We start from the raw sequence: 19,204 nt of genomic DNA on the forward strand, positions 1-19,204 counted from the left end.
TCACTTTACCTCCAGTTCCATCAAAAAATAACGAAAAGATGGAAACTAAAAATACTTCAGGTCTACAGCCTCAATCGAGTTTTACGTCTGCCTGTACATTTTCACCTCATACACTTTATCTGGATCTTCAAGTCGATCAAAAGGACCTCATTTATTTAAACAATGTGAGTTAAAGGATCTTGTTAGAGACTTGGGGCTATCAAAATCTAAAGCACAATTACTGATGTCAAGATTATAACAGCGGAAGTTGTTGAATAAAAGTACAAGAGTCTCATATTTTCGCACAAGACCAGAAGATTTCACGAGTTACTTTTCGAAAGAAGATGATTTGGTATGATGATGATTAGTATGATGATGAATAGTATGATGATCAATTAGCAATGATGGGGTCGGGATTCTTCAAGAACTTGGTTTTCCAGAAAATTCTGATGAATCGAGACTTTTTATTGATGCCTCAAAGGTAATAAATACCCAGTGCCCGTTGCATATGCAACAAACATGAAAGAAAGTTATCCTAATCTATTGTTATTACTTGAAAAAATAAAATATTCTCAATACCAATGGAATATTTGTGCTGATTTAAAAGTTGTCGCTATGCTTACCAAATTCTGTTGTTTTCTATGCGAGTGGGACAGCTACAGAAAAACATTACAAGCTTTTAATTCAAATTGGTGGCTTTTGTAAATGTATCTATTTTCTTGGGAATGTTAAAGCTGACAACCACCGACAAATCATTCGAGAGCTTCTTTCTGCTTATAAGTTTTAGGATCCAATATGTCACTACAAATTCATTTTTTTAGACTCCCTTGTAGATTTCTTTCATTAAAATCTCGGTGCCGTAGCAGATAAGTGCGGTGAGAGGTTTCATCAGCATATTACGCAAATTGAAAGAGGCTACCATGGGAAATCGTCAGCAGCAATGCTTGCTGACTTCTGTTGGTCGATTCGCCGAGAAACTCTGATGGAAAGGATGAAAAGAAAAAAAAGCTACAAAGCAGCTTCTATTTTATCACCATAATGAAATAAGTTTACTGATATTTTTATACCTTGTAAGAGTAATATTTTTTAAATTTTCTATAAAGTTTTTTTTCAATTATTGAAAATCTATTTGTTGTACTTATTTGCCTATGGAATTCCGGGTCCAGAGCACAAAATATGATGAAATCATGCATAAAAGAAATAAGGAAAAAAATTTTTTTTTAATACAAAAATTTAATTATTCGACGACATTCGCGAATAGTGGCCGACACTGCACTCGGATTTGAAATTTGTGCTCGCAAAATACAACCCCGTCGGGCTCGATGCTTTTAACAGGATACATAGATCAATACGCGAGAATAGAGGAAATATTACAGTTTGCCCGAGTATAATCGGCGTATTTTAAACGACATCCATTCGTTTGCCCTAAGCAAATGCATCGGCGCCACCTAATATATCTTCGGGACATAGGAAAAGAATCGCTAGAACGCATTAGGACCGTCGCGTATGCATTTGGAATGCGCAAGATATCCGGTCCCGGGGGCACCACTTACACGAGTATGCGGTTTAAGGAAAACAAACGTCCACCAGCGACGCTGGCCATCAATTAGATCTGACAGATCTGGTCTCGGTCAGGTATAGATGGTCTTGCAATTTTATTTCCCTCGAGATTAAGTTGCGGGGCGGGGAATTGTTTAGGCGATAAGATGAGCGGGTTGGTCAATATGAATATTTTCATTTTACGGGAAAAATAGCTCTGCTCATCCATTTTCGAATAATTGTCTAAATCTTTAGAAAAACTCTGAAAGGAGATTTATACGAGAGTATTTGCTTCTCTTTCATTATTCATTCTTTCGCTTTCTTAATATGCTTTTTTCACGAGTTTTAGAGGATTTTTTTTAAACATGAGCCCATCAATCACCGCCAAAGCATCGGTAGCCGCCATTTTGCTATATATGTATAATGTGTCAATGTATGGAGCATGCGCATTTAAAGACTTCGACTGCACAGTTTCTCCTCGAGGAAAAACCGTACGTGCGTGGATCCCTTAACACAGCAGTTAGGCTAATAGACTTCTATCTTTTCCATGTTCTGCAAAATTTTTCGTGCGGTTGGAGAGCAAGCTTTCCTTTTTCTATTTCCGCTAACTTGAAATTATCAAAGAAAAAAACGTCTTATGGTAAAATGTTGTAAAATCCTCAAGATCAGTGCTGCACAGTTTTTCCTTTGTGTGTACCGTGATATTTTTCGCAATCGGTAGCTTTACCCAATTTTGTTATCCTCAATATATACGAAAGTCGCTCATCCACCAAACGTCGTCAAGAAACCGAAAATTTTTCAATTAAATGTAATTTAAGTTTCGTCAAAGGCGGGCCGACGTTCGAGACAAAAAAGATTAATTAATTTTAGATCGCACCGATAAAAGACAAAAGATAAATTATGAGCGGGCGCCAAACGGGGTGTGTCGAAAATGACATTTCATAAGGGAAGTTAGTTAATCAAAAGGTGATCGATGAAAGGAACGCGCAACAAGAAAATTAGGCATGAAAATTGTGTTGTGTCGATAAGGGGATTTTGCGATTAAATTTTATATTCAACGTAAGAAGTGTTAAGATCAAAAGTTTCCTTGAAACTTGAGTCTGATTTTGCGTAGTACGTCTTATTTGTCTCAGGACATCAGTTTTCAATTATTATCAAATTTTTAAGCTATCGTTGACAAATCACCTCTTAAAAGTTTGATAATAGCAGAAAAAGTTCATCTATTTGGTTGATATGTCCATCCCCAACAACACTGAAGGCTGAGAAGATAAAAAATATTTAGTTCTGAAATTGAGGAGCGAGTGGAGGACGGACCTGAAAACAAACTTAATTAGACTGGGTCTAAATTGCAATACTTACCGTAGGACACAGAAGTTGGCACTCTTGGATGCCGCGAACATAGCCCGATCGGTCCTAGAGCGGAACGCTTGAGGACGTAGTCTTGCTGCCCCGCAGCTCACGAAGTCCTGATAACCTGTAACAAGAGTTAAAAAGAAATAATAATACTAATATTTATTTTCACAAGGACAACCACAAAATTGTATAATTGTATTTGGTTTGTGTTTGAATATAAATAAATAATTAACTCGTTAAATACATATACGTTGTCAATGTCGTGTAAAAATGTCAACCTATTTTATTTGAGATTTTGAGCATGTGTGTGTCATGTCATCCATATTGACTGTATTTTGTTAGGCAAATTTTATTTAGACTAGATGGGTAATAACGGGTGGGAGGGGGGTTGTATATAACTGTAATTAGATTATTTTTTAATATTTCTCAATTTTCATGATTGATTTATTTTGTGGCTACGATATTTCGACTGTTCTTAACGGTGACCCATTTTGGTGTGTGTAGATTACCTACTAATTTTATGTTGGTGTTAATAAACATTTCTTAAAATGATAAATTCCTGAATTGCAAACTTCAACTACTACAATAACTCCATCGAGTTATTGTTATATAAATAGAATACGAAAATTATGAACATGAACCATTTCCAATAACAATTAAAATTGTTAATTTGAATTTATTGTTTGTAAACTTGTGCGTATTATTTAGAAACACAAAATAAAGCAGTATTTTGGTATTCTTTAGTCCAATTTATTTAGCGCGAAAAGAATTTAAAGAGAACAATAAAAAAATCTTTTTTTTTCTACAGCGGGTGAGGGATACAAAAAATAGCAAATACAAAATTTTAATGACTGATCTTAAATAATTTTTAATAGGACCTTTTTATAATTAATATTTTTTTATGATTTTAACATTTGTAATATTTCATCTATTAGTTCTGCACATATACAGGTTCAAAATTATCATATCAAATATTTGGTTTATAGGAATTTGTACGAGAACTTATTCGGAAGAAGAATAGTTTGATATAATAAAACGATTTTAATTAATCGGCGAAAAAGATATCTATAAGTATGTACAATGGTATACAGAACTTTAAGGAAAACATCAAAAGTATCAAATTTAACATTTTCTATTTCTGAAACTTTGTATTTTTTACAGGCGACGCCATACAAATATTCGAACATAATTCGGTGAATGCCCTGTGTATTTCATATCTTATTTTGGAAAAATTCTCTGAAAAATACATAATACTCTTTTCGGTAATTTTTTTTTAAACGTTATTAAAACTATTGTTATGAACGAGGCTTTTCAAGAAATTAGACACCAATTCCTATTACTAGGAGTCTTTCTATCCTGGCGTTGCCACCCCAGTGTCAAAATTTAAAATGCAAAAATAATTTTGATAATCACTGCCTCATATATACAAAAAAAATAATCGATTTTTCATTGCATGGCAAAAAGAAATCATTTTCAGAGAAAGAAATAATTAATTCATTAAACCAGAGAATTTCATGTGTCCCATTTTCCAATACAAAAGAGGTATATATTTTTTTGTTAGGAGTTGTGTTATGAGTCGGCCATGCAAAAAAGGTACCCATTTTCCTAATATACTTTAGTTGTCCAAGAGCTGTGGCACTTAGTAATTACTATTTTAATTTCTGCGCCCTCTTCCTTCTGCTATGGCTCATATTAACCCAAAATATGACAGCTATGAAAAATTTTTGTCAAAAGTTTTTATGTAAAAAAATATCTATAACTTTTTTGCATTTGAATTAAATGTAAATAAATATTTTTGAAAAGCTAATTTTTATATTAAAATTCCCGACCAGTTTTCGCCTTTTTGATAAGCCAATGGGGCTACAACCCAGATAGCACACAAAACCCCCCGGTAGATCCAATCAATGTCCATTTAAGTCGCATGTCCCGGGACATGTGAAGGATATTCTTAGGATATACGTTAGCCTATATACCAAGGATATACTGTAAAATACATCCCAGGGATATCCTCTGAATGGATAGCTTGCGGATTTACTGTACATGATATACCACAGATATCCTCTAAATAGATTAAAATAGAGACCTAAAAAGTTTTATTTTGAACAACTGAGAAGGAAAATACTTAGTTTTTTTTAGATTTGTGGTATTTTAACAAAATACCACAGAAAATACGGATTTATCTAAGTGAAAAAATTACAAAAACGTAAAAATAATATATTTGTCTATAAGATCCCATTTGACAACACCGTGCCGGATTCGTTCGAGTCTCGTCCGTTTCTCCCCCGTCTCGTCGGCCGCCATCTTTTCAGCCTTGTTTTTGCTAGCGATATAAGGTATACGGCGACTTGGCGTCTATTTTGGGTATCTTGTATGCTGTGCTTACTGGTTTCAGGCTTTCAGTGCTTTCATTTCAGTTTTTTTTTCAGTTATGAGTTTGTAAAACAAGCTCATTCCCCGCTCCAAGTGGAGCCAGACCAGACGCGGAGTAAAACCCGGAAGAATTTACAACACACACACACATCGCAAACAACAAAAGAATGTGAGAATTCAATAGCTGCTTAGTTATTCTTTTAGAATTTAGTTCAAGATACTTTAGGTTAGGTTGTTCTATATTTTTGCTGTATTATATGCTTACAATTTTTTCATATCTAAAATAGAAAAAAATCAAGTCTGTTTCAAATGTGTTTTATTAATGGTATCAATCGGCAGTACTTCACTTTTACCATCAAGAGCAAATTAAAAAATAAATACATATCGCCTGCTATTCCAGTGATGACTTCACCAACCATACCACACGCGAGTACCCAATGCTGGGATAGAATTTTTGTAGTCGTACAATCAATTGGACTACTGGACATTACCTTTCCAGTATTTCTCATAGGCTGTTGGAAATAACCTAATAATTAAGTAAGGTCCACTGGTATATCTATATAAGATCCTGTATGATCACAGTTAGTTAGTCCTAACAAACATCCTACGGACATACGTATCTGATATACTGTGAACGTTCCAATTGGTAACGACGTATATCCTTGAGACGTGTTAAGGATGTCCCTTAGCTGATTTTAAACTTCCAAAATCACCTTGTATTAAAAATCTAAGCCATCTATAACAAAAAAAAATGGCATATACTATATATTTTCTTTCCAGTAAAAAAGAAATATGTAAAAATATATGGAAAAAAAAAATAGTCCCACACGTATTATTTGCAGAAAGTCATTAAAAAGTACACATTTTATTTTCTTTGTGTCTTAATATGAATAATTAATTAATTTATTAAATACGAAAATTTTATATGTGCGCTTTTTTTCCATTAAGAATATAAATATATACACCAAAACCATGTAGGTACACATATGCCGGGCTCTATTTAAATCCATAATTCGAGGGACTTTGCTTCAGTTTTTTCCCCCCTGTCGCGGGGCGCTGCGCCGCGACGTAATCCCCGCGTTGGCGACCTCCTAAGCGTTGATAAATTGCCCGAGTATACCGTCAAGGACCCGAGGAAACTGTCAGGGCGAGGTCCTGCCGCTGTCACAGGATCCTGCGACTAGCTCACGCCAGGATTACGACGGTCGTTTATCATTCGGGCGCATTGCATTCGGACGAGGAATAAGTAATTTGCCTTATTACCGCTTTATTTCGATAATAATAATCGACCTATGCGAAAATATCCACGTTACATCTGTCGCATTTGGAGTTAAATGGATAAGCGTAAGCTATGGTCCACATACCATTCTCAATTCGGGAGGATTGTTTATTTTTATTATTATTAACGGTTACAATATTTTACAAAGGTAATCAATTAGAAAATAACTTCACTAACTAGACTATGTCGAACAAGATTCCTCTCGAAAAATCTTCACTGGGCTGGGCGGGGCGTATCGCGTAGCGCGAAGTAGCTTTATATTTAAAAAAGAAGCCGATTCACGGTTTCTTGTCCTAGAGGCACGCATTGCTTTTCTATCGCGCTCCTGCGCACCACTATGGAACTTTCGCAAAATCGATGTAATTTTGTTGTGCAAGCAGCCCGTATAAAGTGTCTTTCACATCCCGTCGAACTTCAAAGTTACGACAAACTTTGGTAAATACAAAAATTTTTATAAATAATAGCGATTTCCATTGACATTTTTTCAAATATCTCGAGCACCCTGTATGATATATGAAGCAAGAACCGAAAGTTCAGATTTTCACGAAATTATGTATTTTCACACGACAATTGTTTCGACAACACCATGTAATGTAATAATTTAATTTCGAAAGGAACAATTTTAGATAGTCTTTTAGATTTTTGTCCATAATCGAAAAACCCTGTACATAATCGAAAAAAAGTCAATCTTAAAAGTTATAGTGCTGGATCTTCCGCGTTTTTTGGTTCAAGACTTTTGCCGATCGGATGAACAGATTTAGAGAAAATAATTTTCTTTTGGAAGCCAGAATCTCTAAAAAAAAATTTCTAATATTTTTAAAAAATACTTTTCAATATTTGATGGCAGCCATTTTCATCACTTTAAATGTAACTGTGGACTTCCACGTCTCTGAAAAATCTGAAGTAGGTAACTGCAAATTTAGGCCACCTATTACGTTTTTTAATATTGCACCCTGTACAATAGGTGAAAACCTTAAATACAAAAGTTTTACCCGTTTATGCGGGCTATATCGACATGCAAAAGAAACTGACATCCGAAGTATAGTCTTTCAGTTATAGCCAATTTTGAATAATAGGGACACTCATTTGTCAGTTTTTTTTTTAATTTGCGGCACACACTGTACATTAATTAAACGTCTGTAAATCTATATAAAATTAAGTATTGTTATTTAGTATATCTTTTTTTAGGACACCAAGTACATGTTTCTGTAATTTCAAGAGCATTGCTACAGTAATTTTAGTAGGTGTACACCACTCAGTAATACATCGAGTTTCTACCACAGCTTCCAGTTTACGAACTACTAGTAACCTAACCTGTCAGTAAGATTTTTATAAGTCAACTTGTTTCCAATTCCATAAATATTGTTTGCATTCCGCTATGTGATTGCCAGAAATAATTTGCAGGAAAACAGTTTTGAGTTAATACTTAAAATATTTGATAGTTATTAATGATTAGCAGCATGGTTTTAAACACTTTTTAAAAGTGTTTTCTATTATCTCTATTTGGAACCTACTAATACGTAATCTTAAAATATTTACAAAACAATTTATATATTTTTTGGCACTTATGAATTAAAAATCAACCCCGATAACACTTCGAAAGAATCATTGTGGCTTGTGGCGTTAAAAGACTGAGAATTACTTACACCTGAATAACGCAGGATATTTCGCTTTTTATTGAAGGGCAAGCGGTATTCGCGAAACCCTTTTAGTGGCCTGCCCCGTCGATGGAGTCATTTTCTATGAATATTCAGGTTCCAAAAGTCAAACAACTTTAAAACTCCACACGACATATTTTATCCCGTTTTCAATGTTCTGATTTATGCTTTTGATGTTAGCGGCCCTTTTCCAAGTGGTATATGGTATACTAATAATATTGCACTGAAACGTATTCGTCTGTATGCTATTTTCATAAGAAATTCTACATCAACGTCAATCCCATCCCAGGAGTCGAAAAAAGTTTGATGGCTTATAAATTCAACGAAAGATGTGTAAATATTCTCGGAAAATTGCTTTCTTGCTCGCCTCCATTAATCCGTTTACATAGTGATAAAAGCCTAAGAGGATAAATCGAGTTAAATTTTAAGGGATGTCAGGAACAAACGCCTTTCTCCCGGTTTTCGTTCAACTGATAAAAAACAACGTTTCTTTGCGTTTTGACGGATTAAGAACATTTTTAGACGTCACGATGCCAGCCAAATTTTGTACTTATTTCGTTAGTAAGTTTAGATTGTTTTAAAGGCGAATTTCCCGATCCAACAGTAGCGAAGCAAGCAATTAATGAAGTCCATTTTTAGCAGCCAAAATTATCAATGGAAATCAACAATCAATAAATTTTATAATCTACGAGGTGTGTTCAAAAACTAATGGGGCGGGCTACTTACATTCGATATTTTGTCGATATATGTCCTTAACGTATGTTCACTGTTGCAGTTCGCACTGCTTTTTAATAAAAAAATTCCGAAAAAAGCGGAATAGAGTGCTACAAAATACTTGAAATGTTGACAACGGCATATGGCGAATCCACTTTGAGCAAAAAAAGTGTTTATAAGTGGTACAAGCTATTCCAAGATGGCCGAGAAGACGCCGATGACGAACCTCGCTTTGGACGCCACAACACATCAATAACTGATGGAAGCGTAGAGGAAGTGAAACAAATGGTCTTGAAAAATCGTCAAATCACTATTAGAGAAGTGGTTGAAGACGTTTGGCATCTCTATTGCTTCGTGCCATGCAATTTTTTCCAAAGTTTTGGGCATGAGACGTCTAACAGCAAAATTTGTTCCGAAACTACTTCATTCTGAACAACAGGACTGTTGAAGGAGCTCGTTTATTAAATACTCGCTCCGCTCGTGTCAAATAAATTCGTGAGTCAAATGCCGTTTACCGCACTTGTTGCATAATATACTATTTTCTACTCCCGTCTGTAATAGTATATTATGCAACAAGTACGGTAAACGGCAGTTGACTCACAAGTTTATTTGATACGAACGGAGTGTGTGTTTAATAACGAGCTCCTTCAACAGTCCTTTTGTTCAGAATGAAGTAGTTTCGGAACAAAATTTGACATATCCAATAACACTTCTCTCTCTGTCTAACATACACAGTTAAAAAGAGACCACAATACTAGAACCGATCGGAACGATAAACGAATAGGTCCAATGCAACTAGTAAATATTTTCTTTGAATGATACGAAATTTAGTAATTCGATAGTCTGTTATTATTCTTAATATGTTAAATTGGATTTTTTCGTGACGGTCGTAGAAAAAGTATACTATTCACACACCTAACTCAATTTTCTGAAGATTTAATGGGATTTGGACATATTTTTAGAACACATCGCCGTAAGAATGACTGATCCAAACTTACTGATAATCTGTCAGCGGCCATATTGGTTGCTGAAAGCCTCGAGGTCATTCGTTACAAATGAGATTTTAAATCATACTTACTGTATCTCTAATAGCTATAATAGTATATTATGCAACAAGTGCGATAAACAGCATTTGACTCAAGAGATTATTTGTCACCAGCGGAGCGAGTGTTTAATAAACGAGTGACTTAAAAAAGTTTATGAAACGTGTTGCATACTATACTTTTTCTACGACCGTTAGTTTTTGCTCCCAAACCCGTGCGGTAAAATCCCGGAAATGTCCGAAGTGGCTCGGATAAGTGGGAAACGAAACTGAAGTGGTAAAGTGACGCTTGCCGCACGCTAGATCGGTGGGTAATTAGGTATTTTACAGACGGGAGTAGAAAAAGGATATAAATATAGCATATTTATAAAAGCGCCATATTGATAAACAAATTGCCTGAGACTCCCACATACGGTAGCAAAGCAGGATTCATTTGGATATTATCCGGCTTTGGATGGGTACTATTTTTCCCATTTTAAAAGCAAATTTCCAAAAATAAAATGAAAACACCGCGGGTCCCTTTTCAATATAATCGTTATGTAAAAAATACTTTTAAGCTCCCCACGCAAAGTGTGCAAAGTGTCACTTCAAAACGCCATGCAATGGAATGTTCTCGATAAATTTAAATCGCCGGTGGGCTTAGAAAAAATTTAGTATGCAACTTATTCGGACACTCGCTTATTAAACACTAGCTCCGCTTGTGTGTGAAGTGTCGTTTATAAAACTTGTTGTACAATATACATGGTTGACTTTCGCTTAAAAAGCAATGCATTGTTTAAGATTTAATGATAATATTTTATTTTATTCTCAGATCGACAATTAAAAGTTGATACGTAGCCTGTGTTGCCATAGTAACTTTCGAACTCTCGACTTTGTAAAAGTTGTAATTAGAAGCGTAGCAGTACGGCATTGATAGAAACACACATTTTTTTCCTAAAAGTTCGAAAACTCTGCAAAAAACGCTTTAAAAAATTGCTTATCTGTATCTTAACAAAGACGTCTATTGTCGAGCAAATAAAACGATACCAAGCAAGCGAACAATAGAATTGATCCTTTCTATATTTATGTATATCGAGAAACGTCCAGAATTCAGTATAAAAAATCGTAAGCATAACGAATCGGAAAGGGCCGATTTTACACATGCTTAGGCACATTTTTGGTGGGGTGTTTTTGTTTGGCCACTTCGTTGAAAGCAACTGTTACACATGAATTTATTATGTTGAATTAGGTCGGCACAAAAGGATATTTTTTAGCGTATATTCCTCCGTCACGCGGAAAATTGCCATCAAAAGTTTGATTAAAACTTGAATCTACTGACATTTGTCGCAGCATTTAGGGATTATTTCCGTAGAATTTTCGTTTCGAATCCAGAAGTTTTGTAAAAAGGATTAGTAGTTCTTAGCAATAATAATTATAATAACATTACCATCTACCGTGTACTATTTTCTCGAGTTTTGTAGGTAATTAATTTATTTTATCTAAAAAATCAAAACTTTATAAACCAGACTCCGACATGTTTGTTTACTAGAACATGGTCCTTCAAAGTACGATTTTGAATCCGTTAATCACTGTATAAAATTAGATAATAAAATTTTGGTATTTAATTGCCTAATTAGAATAATCACTTGGGTTGAACGTTCACGTCTCATTTTATCTATAGCCAACGAACAGATTTTTAAAACCTAAACAGTTTAATATCATCATTCGCGCGCGCTTTGAATTCTTGTAATGTTCTTATCACATCAGAAAGGAAGGCAATACGACTGGCAACCAGCAACGAATTTCAAGGAATCCAACCATTCGTCAAATCGTAGTCATAACAATCGACTACCGATTTCCCGTTAAAATCGTATTCTCGTGATCCTCTAATAACTATATGGAAATAGATTTAATATAAACGCAAGCTTCAAATACCAAATAAATGTGTTTTTTTTTTAATTAACCAGCACTTGTTGGTTAGTTGTTAATTGTGGTAATTATTATTATTAATGTCTTAATGTAATATTTGCTTTGAAATTACGTGTAAAATACGACAAGCTCCGAAAAACTAAGCAACGTGTAAAAGTTTCCCAGTAATTAAGTTATTATGATAAAAGATATTTAAATATGTCTAAGTTTTAAGAGTGGGACACATTTTATCAAAAACAATGTAACAGTTGCAGAAAAATATCTATATCGACAAAAACCTACAAGAAGCAGTGTTAAACCAGTAATGGAAAAAATTTAAACGTTTTTGGTCCCTTTTATATAATATGAACAATAAAAAATGACTTAGTTAGACGGCATAAAGCTGTCAAACCCACTGCAAACTAAAATAATGACGTTTCTGTAGTGTTTTTTTACGATGTGCTGTCCACCATGACATCACAACCTCCACCCTCACGTCGCCATTTTATTAATTAACTTCTAATTAATTAATTTAAATTTCTGCTTTACATTTTATTTTTTATTTACAGAGATCACGGGTCCTTAAAAGGAAATTAACATTAACTGTTTCACAATAGATTCGAAATATGCCAGAATCGGAGTTTTCCACAAAACAAAACAAAAAATCTCTATGTAATAATATGTATTATTTATAGTATCATTTATTAATAATATTATAAGTTTTGTATTTTTTGAGATATTTTTCTGAGATACCATCACTCCTCGCCGATATATCCTTGTTGGTGTTAGGAGTTAAGTGATAAGTAAAAACTAGTTACTATAGGAGTAAACCACAGAGGAATTCTAGTGTACGGCATGGAAGGAATTGCGGAGGAATTATGAGTATTATATACTTTCTTCAGGTAATTTCGACAAGAAAATTACAAGCAAAGGGCAAGGGTAGAGCTTCCAGATGTATCTGTCATACAAATGTGTCATACAAGTAAAAACAAGAATTAATCTATGTTTTACTTTTAACATCCATGAAGTTAACTGCATTTTTACTTTACTTAAAAAAAATATTGTCGCATCCGAAAAGGAAATGGGACAATATTTCAAGGAATTATAAGGAATTATATATAAAAGTAAAATATGTCAAATATAATAAAAAATGTTTTGGAATATCCCCGGTAAAGTATCACGGTACTATTAGAAGCATAAATTCGCGCATATCCGAACAGTATCACGTGATCAATTGCAGCACGACATTATAAAAGGTGGAACGTAAATGTCCACCAACTCATACAGGCGAAAATGAAGTTCTTGTTTTGTCTCATTCTGTTAATTGTGTTACCATGGGGGTGTTGGTAAGTTTTCATTTTGTGTTCTGGGATATTTATTGTGTTCTGGGATACTGAATATTCTGGATTTCGCCTAGTACCCAATTTTTCATAGTTTATCATCTGATTTTTGTAGAATTACCTTATTGCATTATATCATAGGTATTAAGAAATTGCAAATATTTTGTAGTTAATTTCTAATTTTTATTGTGAAAGACCATGTGCTGTGTTCACACAGCTCTGCAGAAATGGTTTAGGTACCTGCCTTATTTTTGATGAAATATTTGTTTAATCATTATTCTTAATAACATTCATTCAGATTCGCATTATACATAATTTCAGATTTTTTGTTATTCGGTGTTATACCAGAATGGGTAAAGTCGCATTTAAATTAATGAATGTTAAAGTACTTTTTTAGAAAAATCCTCTGGCACGTCAATTAAATTTAGCTAAGGTAAATTTTTGAATTTCGTCAGCCCAAGGAAACTACTCTTTTTCATGTAGGTATCAGAATTATCCTTGAATCCAAAAATGACTTCAATTTGATTAAATTCATATCCTTTTTTAGCAGTTGCCATTAGCATGCCATTTTTGTCGCACTTTCCTTCTGATTTTTTCACGTAGTCAAGTAATAACTTTCTTATTTTAAAAGGAGCACCTTGTACATGAAGAAAGTTTTTAATTCCTCTAAATTTTATGAACATTCAATATCATATAGGAACAGTTTTTGCAAATTTTGATTGTGTGGTACACGATAATTTATAGAAAAATCATGTTATTTGTTGAATTCATGTACACAAACGGTATATTAAAAAAAATGCGTCCGTTAAAGGTGAATCAAAGTCATTATGGATTTAACTTTATAAAAGCAAAAAAAGTTCTGTTGATTTATCATAATTGAAAAATTCAAATAATAAAATTGATTAATTTGATAGTGACACTGTATATTATCATACACCTCAGCCTTACCGTTTCTGGCCATTTCATGTCAAAACAAAAACTTAAATTTTTATGACTTTATTTTTTTTTATTTCATTTTATTAGAATTTTGAATTAGGCTTATCTATTTGAAAAAGTTAAAGATTTCGAAATGGAAGCAACAAAACGTTTTTCAAAATATTTGACAGTTTCATGTTACCTAACTTAGTCATTTTTTATTGTTATTTCTCAAAACTGAATAATGGACATAATATTAAGAGTAAATTAAACAATTTAAAAAGATAATATGAAAATGAGATTTTTTCCAGAAAATGTCAAAATATTTTTATTAAGATTTGATTCATTCTTAGAAAGTAAACAAATCAAAATAGCATTTGTGTTATTAACGTCAAACGACAGCAAACAGCAGCTGCCATTTTCGTGGTGCTTTATTGGTAATATTCTTTGATTTACAATTTTTGCAACCAGGCAATTTATTCTTTTATACAAAGCAAATAAATAGAAGGGGTTGTTTCCATTAGAAAAATCGCTCTGTTATTAATTTATTGATTTTTATTTGATATAAAATTCATAATATATCAGAAATAGCATATTACATATTACCTATATTACATATGAAATATTTCTAGACAGAATGACTGAATGTGGAGTATTTAAAATTAAAATCTTGTTACTTGATCTCGTATATATAATAATATAATATTATAAAACTATAAGTGAATACAATCTTAATTAACTTATAATAAATAAATGAGTGAATTTTACAAAATGTCTATGAGATTTTATTTATTTTTTGTATTTTTGATGACCGAGGTTTTGATTTCTATTAATAACTTTTAACGAATTTGGGACTCCACATTCTCACTCTGCAGTTGTTAACTCTGCATACTAGGGCAGCCCCCAGCCCGAAGAATTCTACGGGATCATGCGACCTCTGCGAGAACGACGATACTATCGGACTCGTATCTGATCCAGAAAACTACTCAACAACTCCCATTGTCAATGTGACAGTAACTTTAATGGCATTCAAGAAGGCAAACCCGCCAGTGAATATCGAAGAAAATGACATGATCCGTTTGACATCACATCAATTCAACGACACACTGCCACCTAACGATCATCACGTACATGCAGCAGTTGGACAACAACCGCCCTCAGAAAATAACAAGAAAACACCAAGAGCTTATTTCACATATTTCTTTACAAACCTTAAACGCTCTTTGTCAAACCATCACGAAGAATTAAATACCAAAACGAGTGAGCCGAATGCAACAAACATCACGCCATTGGAGCGTAAGTGTTCTCGTCGTGAATGTACGATGATTTCATGTTTCTCTCCCTTTTTACAGATTTTGAATGTTTATGTACATTCGAATCGTCGAACAGTGAACCGAGTGAATCTTTGGCTACCAAAATCAAAGTCTGGACACCTAAAAGAAGTTCCGAAGTAGACGACCACGTGCGATGCATGGTGATCTGTTCCAGCGTCATTCACAACCACACAAAAGACGATGGTTTATGCTGCACCCCTATTATTAGTTATGGCGATAAACTAAAGGTATCACACACACATTAATCGTTTTGGATAGACGGCTGCTTAAGTTTTTGGGTCTCCTCTGTCGTTTTGGAATATTTTCGGTGTCACAGCATCAATAGGTGGCAACAACTTTGGAAAATGTTTGCAAAATACGTTACATATATCTACTAACAGACTACAGTTTAAGTTCTTCCCAGGTAGTAGAGGGTCGTTACGTTACATATGAAGTCAGAAGGACGTGAATCTGACCTACTAATGCCTCATGCGAATTATGTCATTTAAGTGACGTCTTTTTTACGTCAATTATTGTCGTCATTTGTGAAAAATATAATGATTTTTAAATTGGTTAGTTTTGGTTGGTTGGAATGCCCGCCCACCCGCCTGCATGAATATGCCTTACCTACCTTTATCTTACGCTTACAAATATGTCGAAATAATCAGATTTTATTAAAAAAAAACAGGTCATTTGAAAAAAAAAAACGACTTTCTGTCAATTTTATGTAAATCCTGGTTTTGTAAACAGTCTGTGCACTGCAGAAGTTGTTGCTCCACAATCGAGGATACTTAATAATTATAAAATAAATAAAATACCGTTAGAGATAGGTATAAGGAAATATTTTACAAACATGACCATACGCGTTGTCCGGTAAAAAATGCATTCTAAAAGCACACGCACACAGACAGTCTGAATTTTGAAAAATTTGGCGACATAATTATTTCAATATTTTGTCAACGGGTACGTGACTGGTAACCAATTATTTAAATATGATTGTAAGAGTAAAATGCAGGATTGGTTAAATTTTAAATATTTAGATACTCTAGAGCTCCCAAAATTAAATTATATTTGATACAATATTACACAGAAGTTGTACCATTCAAAATGGGTTTCTTCTGAACTCACTTATCTACACATTGTTCCATTTTTTAACTACCACTATGGAGAAAATTCTTCAGTTGTTCCTTTCTCGAAAGCGAGTCAGGATAGATGTGAAGTGCTAGGTTATATTAACTTAATTTTTGTTATAGAGAGTCCAATATTGAAAATTTTGTTTTTGTCCGTTCGTTCTCCGTTCTCTTTTCCGGAACTTTTTCGACGATAACTTCCGAACGGTTTGAGCTACACGCCTCAAATTTTACTCCTTTTTAAGAGTTCACGAATTGCATAGGATATTTAAAAATGGCTCTGGTCAAAGTTCGACGTCCATCTTTTTTTCTTTGACTGTTTATTGAACATTGCTATGAAACACGATAAGTGTCCGAAATTTGAAGCTATCGACTTCAAATTTGGCACACGTATGAAGCTTGCTCCCCTAACGGAATCTATTAAAATAGGGAGGGCTGGGAAGTCGACAAGTATTTTTAAAAAATAAAAAATTGCGTTTGCAAGGGTGTAAGAAAAGAATATAAACTTTGGTTCTTGACATTTTTTTTTAAATGTACAGGATGCGCCATAAATTCAAAAAAATAATAAAAATGGGTCTCCCTATTATTGGAAATTGGCTATAATTTAAATACCTAATGACATGACTCGTATAGACAGCTGAAACTTTTGTATGTGTTCACGATATTCCGTGCAGTATTAAAATATATATATATATATATATATATATATATATATATATATATATATATATATATATATATATATATATATATATATATATATATATATATATATATATATATATATATACATATATATTTATATTCTTTAAATTGGGAGCAATCAAATACCACAAAATATATATTTTTTAATTTTTGTTTTTTTTTTTGTTATTTTTGCTTCCAGAAAAACATGCTTCCTCCAAAACCATTCACCAGATCGGAAAAATTTTGGTAACGTCTTACGTGGCAGATCCGGCGCTACAACTATTATTTTACGCCTTTTTTCGATTATGTACAAGGTGTTTCAGATATGGACAAGAATCTAAAAGACCCTGAAAATTGTTCTTTTAGGGAGTAAATTATTAACCGTAAATCCAAATTCGTGAAAAATATGACTAATCCATTCAAACACCGTTATAGGCTGTATCAAGAGCTACAATGTTTGTATTTACGGTTTTCGTTTATCACGCACGCTGCTCGAGATATTTCAAAAAAATCCATATGAAAATCGCTATCCCTCGCGCTCAGTCCAGCCGCGATGACTATTGACTTTTGATTGACTATTACGGCTTAAGAAATTGTATTCTCGAGAACCATTTACTCTATTGGAAAAATTCATGGACTAGGACGTGGGACAACCAGAGTTATAAGCCCAATTTTAGGAATTTTTTACATTTTTTTCAGCATGTACAGGGTGTGTCGATTGTGGGTAAAAAATCTAAAATTCCGTGAAAATTGCCGTTTTCGTGGGTAAATTATTAGCCGTTAATAAAACTTGGTATAATTTGGTTGGAACAGTATCGTAACTTGAGTCGAGAGAGTTTGGGGCTTCGTCTATCATGTAGTGTGCTCGAGATTCTTGTAAAAATGTCATTGGAAATCGTTATTACTTGTGCAATTATTTATGTTTATCAAAGGTTATCGTCACTTTGAAGTTCTGCGATACGTGCAATACACTTTATACAGACCGCATGCACAACAAAATTACATGGATTTTGTGAAAGTTCCATAATTGTGCTTCTTTTTGAAGTACAAAGCAATCTTGTTTGATTTTAGCTGTTAAACTGCTCTCTTTCTCTCAATTTGCCTTGAAAGAATGTAAAAGTTTTGTAAATTGGTTAAACAATAAATAAATAAATTAAATTATATAAATGACACTTCTTTTTTCTGTTGCACCTACGTAAGCGTAAAACATAAATAAATTTGTTTTTTTTTCAGCAATGGATCTATACACACCACGTCATCGAGAAAATTACAGTTTGCCAAAAAACATCGCCGCAATACAAAAAACTCCAGCAACTGCTCGGGTACACGCTAAATTTTATTTCCAAAATCTTCCTACTCTGCCTAATAATTATCAGTTTCCTCTTGCTTCATACGATATACTACATCAGACCAAAAAAGGTGACATGTTTGATTGAAAAAACAGTACGTAAAATCTGATGTGGAGTGCAATTTATTATAAAAATTAAAATTTTACTTAAAAGAGTGAAATATTTACATATCTGATTTCAAATTTGCAATATTTATATTAAATCATTATTATTAAAAATTGTTTTTAAAAAAATGCTCTTCAAAAATTGTTTAAAGTAGAAAAGAAAATTCTCAGAGCAAGCAAAAAAATTGTCAGGTCTTTTCACTATATTTTGCCATACAATGTGATGTACCTTTATAAGAACTAAATAAAAATAAATAATAAAAATAAAATTTTCCGCCCAACAGCCTTTTTATTCTTAAACCTAAACACCTTTCAATTTTTCCACATAATTTCCCCGATGCCAACACAGGAATCTAAAACTAAAACTATTACTTTGGAACCAAGCGAATCTCCCCTAAAGAAAAGGACGTATTATAATTCAAAATGCATTTGGTACTATATTTTATTTAATAAACTTGTTATTATTATGAGTAAAAAGTTGTGTCTAAAGTCCATCTACGATCTGGTATTTTATGTTAAATCGACTTTATCCTCTAAATTTAAAC

At 33.3% G+C, this 19,204-nt stretch overlaps 1 protein-coding gene across 1 annotated transcript; it reads left to right on the forward strand.

Annotated features, from left to right (window-relative positions):
- Window positions 1–13,078: 13,078 nt before the first annotated feature.
- Window positions 13,079–18,928, forward strand: LOC132697077 (uncharacterized). Its single transcript, XM_060662348.1, has 4 exons — window positions 13,079–13,167; window positions 14,972–15,372; window positions 15,429–15,637; window positions 18,440–18,928. The coding sequence occupies exons 1-4, from the start codon at window positions 13,115–13,117 to the stop codon at window positions 18,662–18,664; spliced, it is 888 nt and encodes a 295-aa protein (XP_060518331.1). The 5' UTR covers window positions 13,079–13,114; the 3' UTR covers window positions 18,665–18,928.
- The last annotated feature ends 276 nt before the right edge of the window (window positions 18,929–19,204 follow it).

This window comes from Cylas formicarius, unplaced genomic scaffold (assembly GCF_029955315.1).
Source record: "Cylas formicarius isolate icCylForm1 unplaced genomic scaffold, icCylForm1.1 PGA_scaffold_1__22_contigs__length_36826433, whole genome shotgun sequence".
Lineage (NCBI taxonomy): Eukaryota > Metazoa > Arthropoda > Insecta > Coleoptera > Brentidae > Cylas > Cylas formicarius.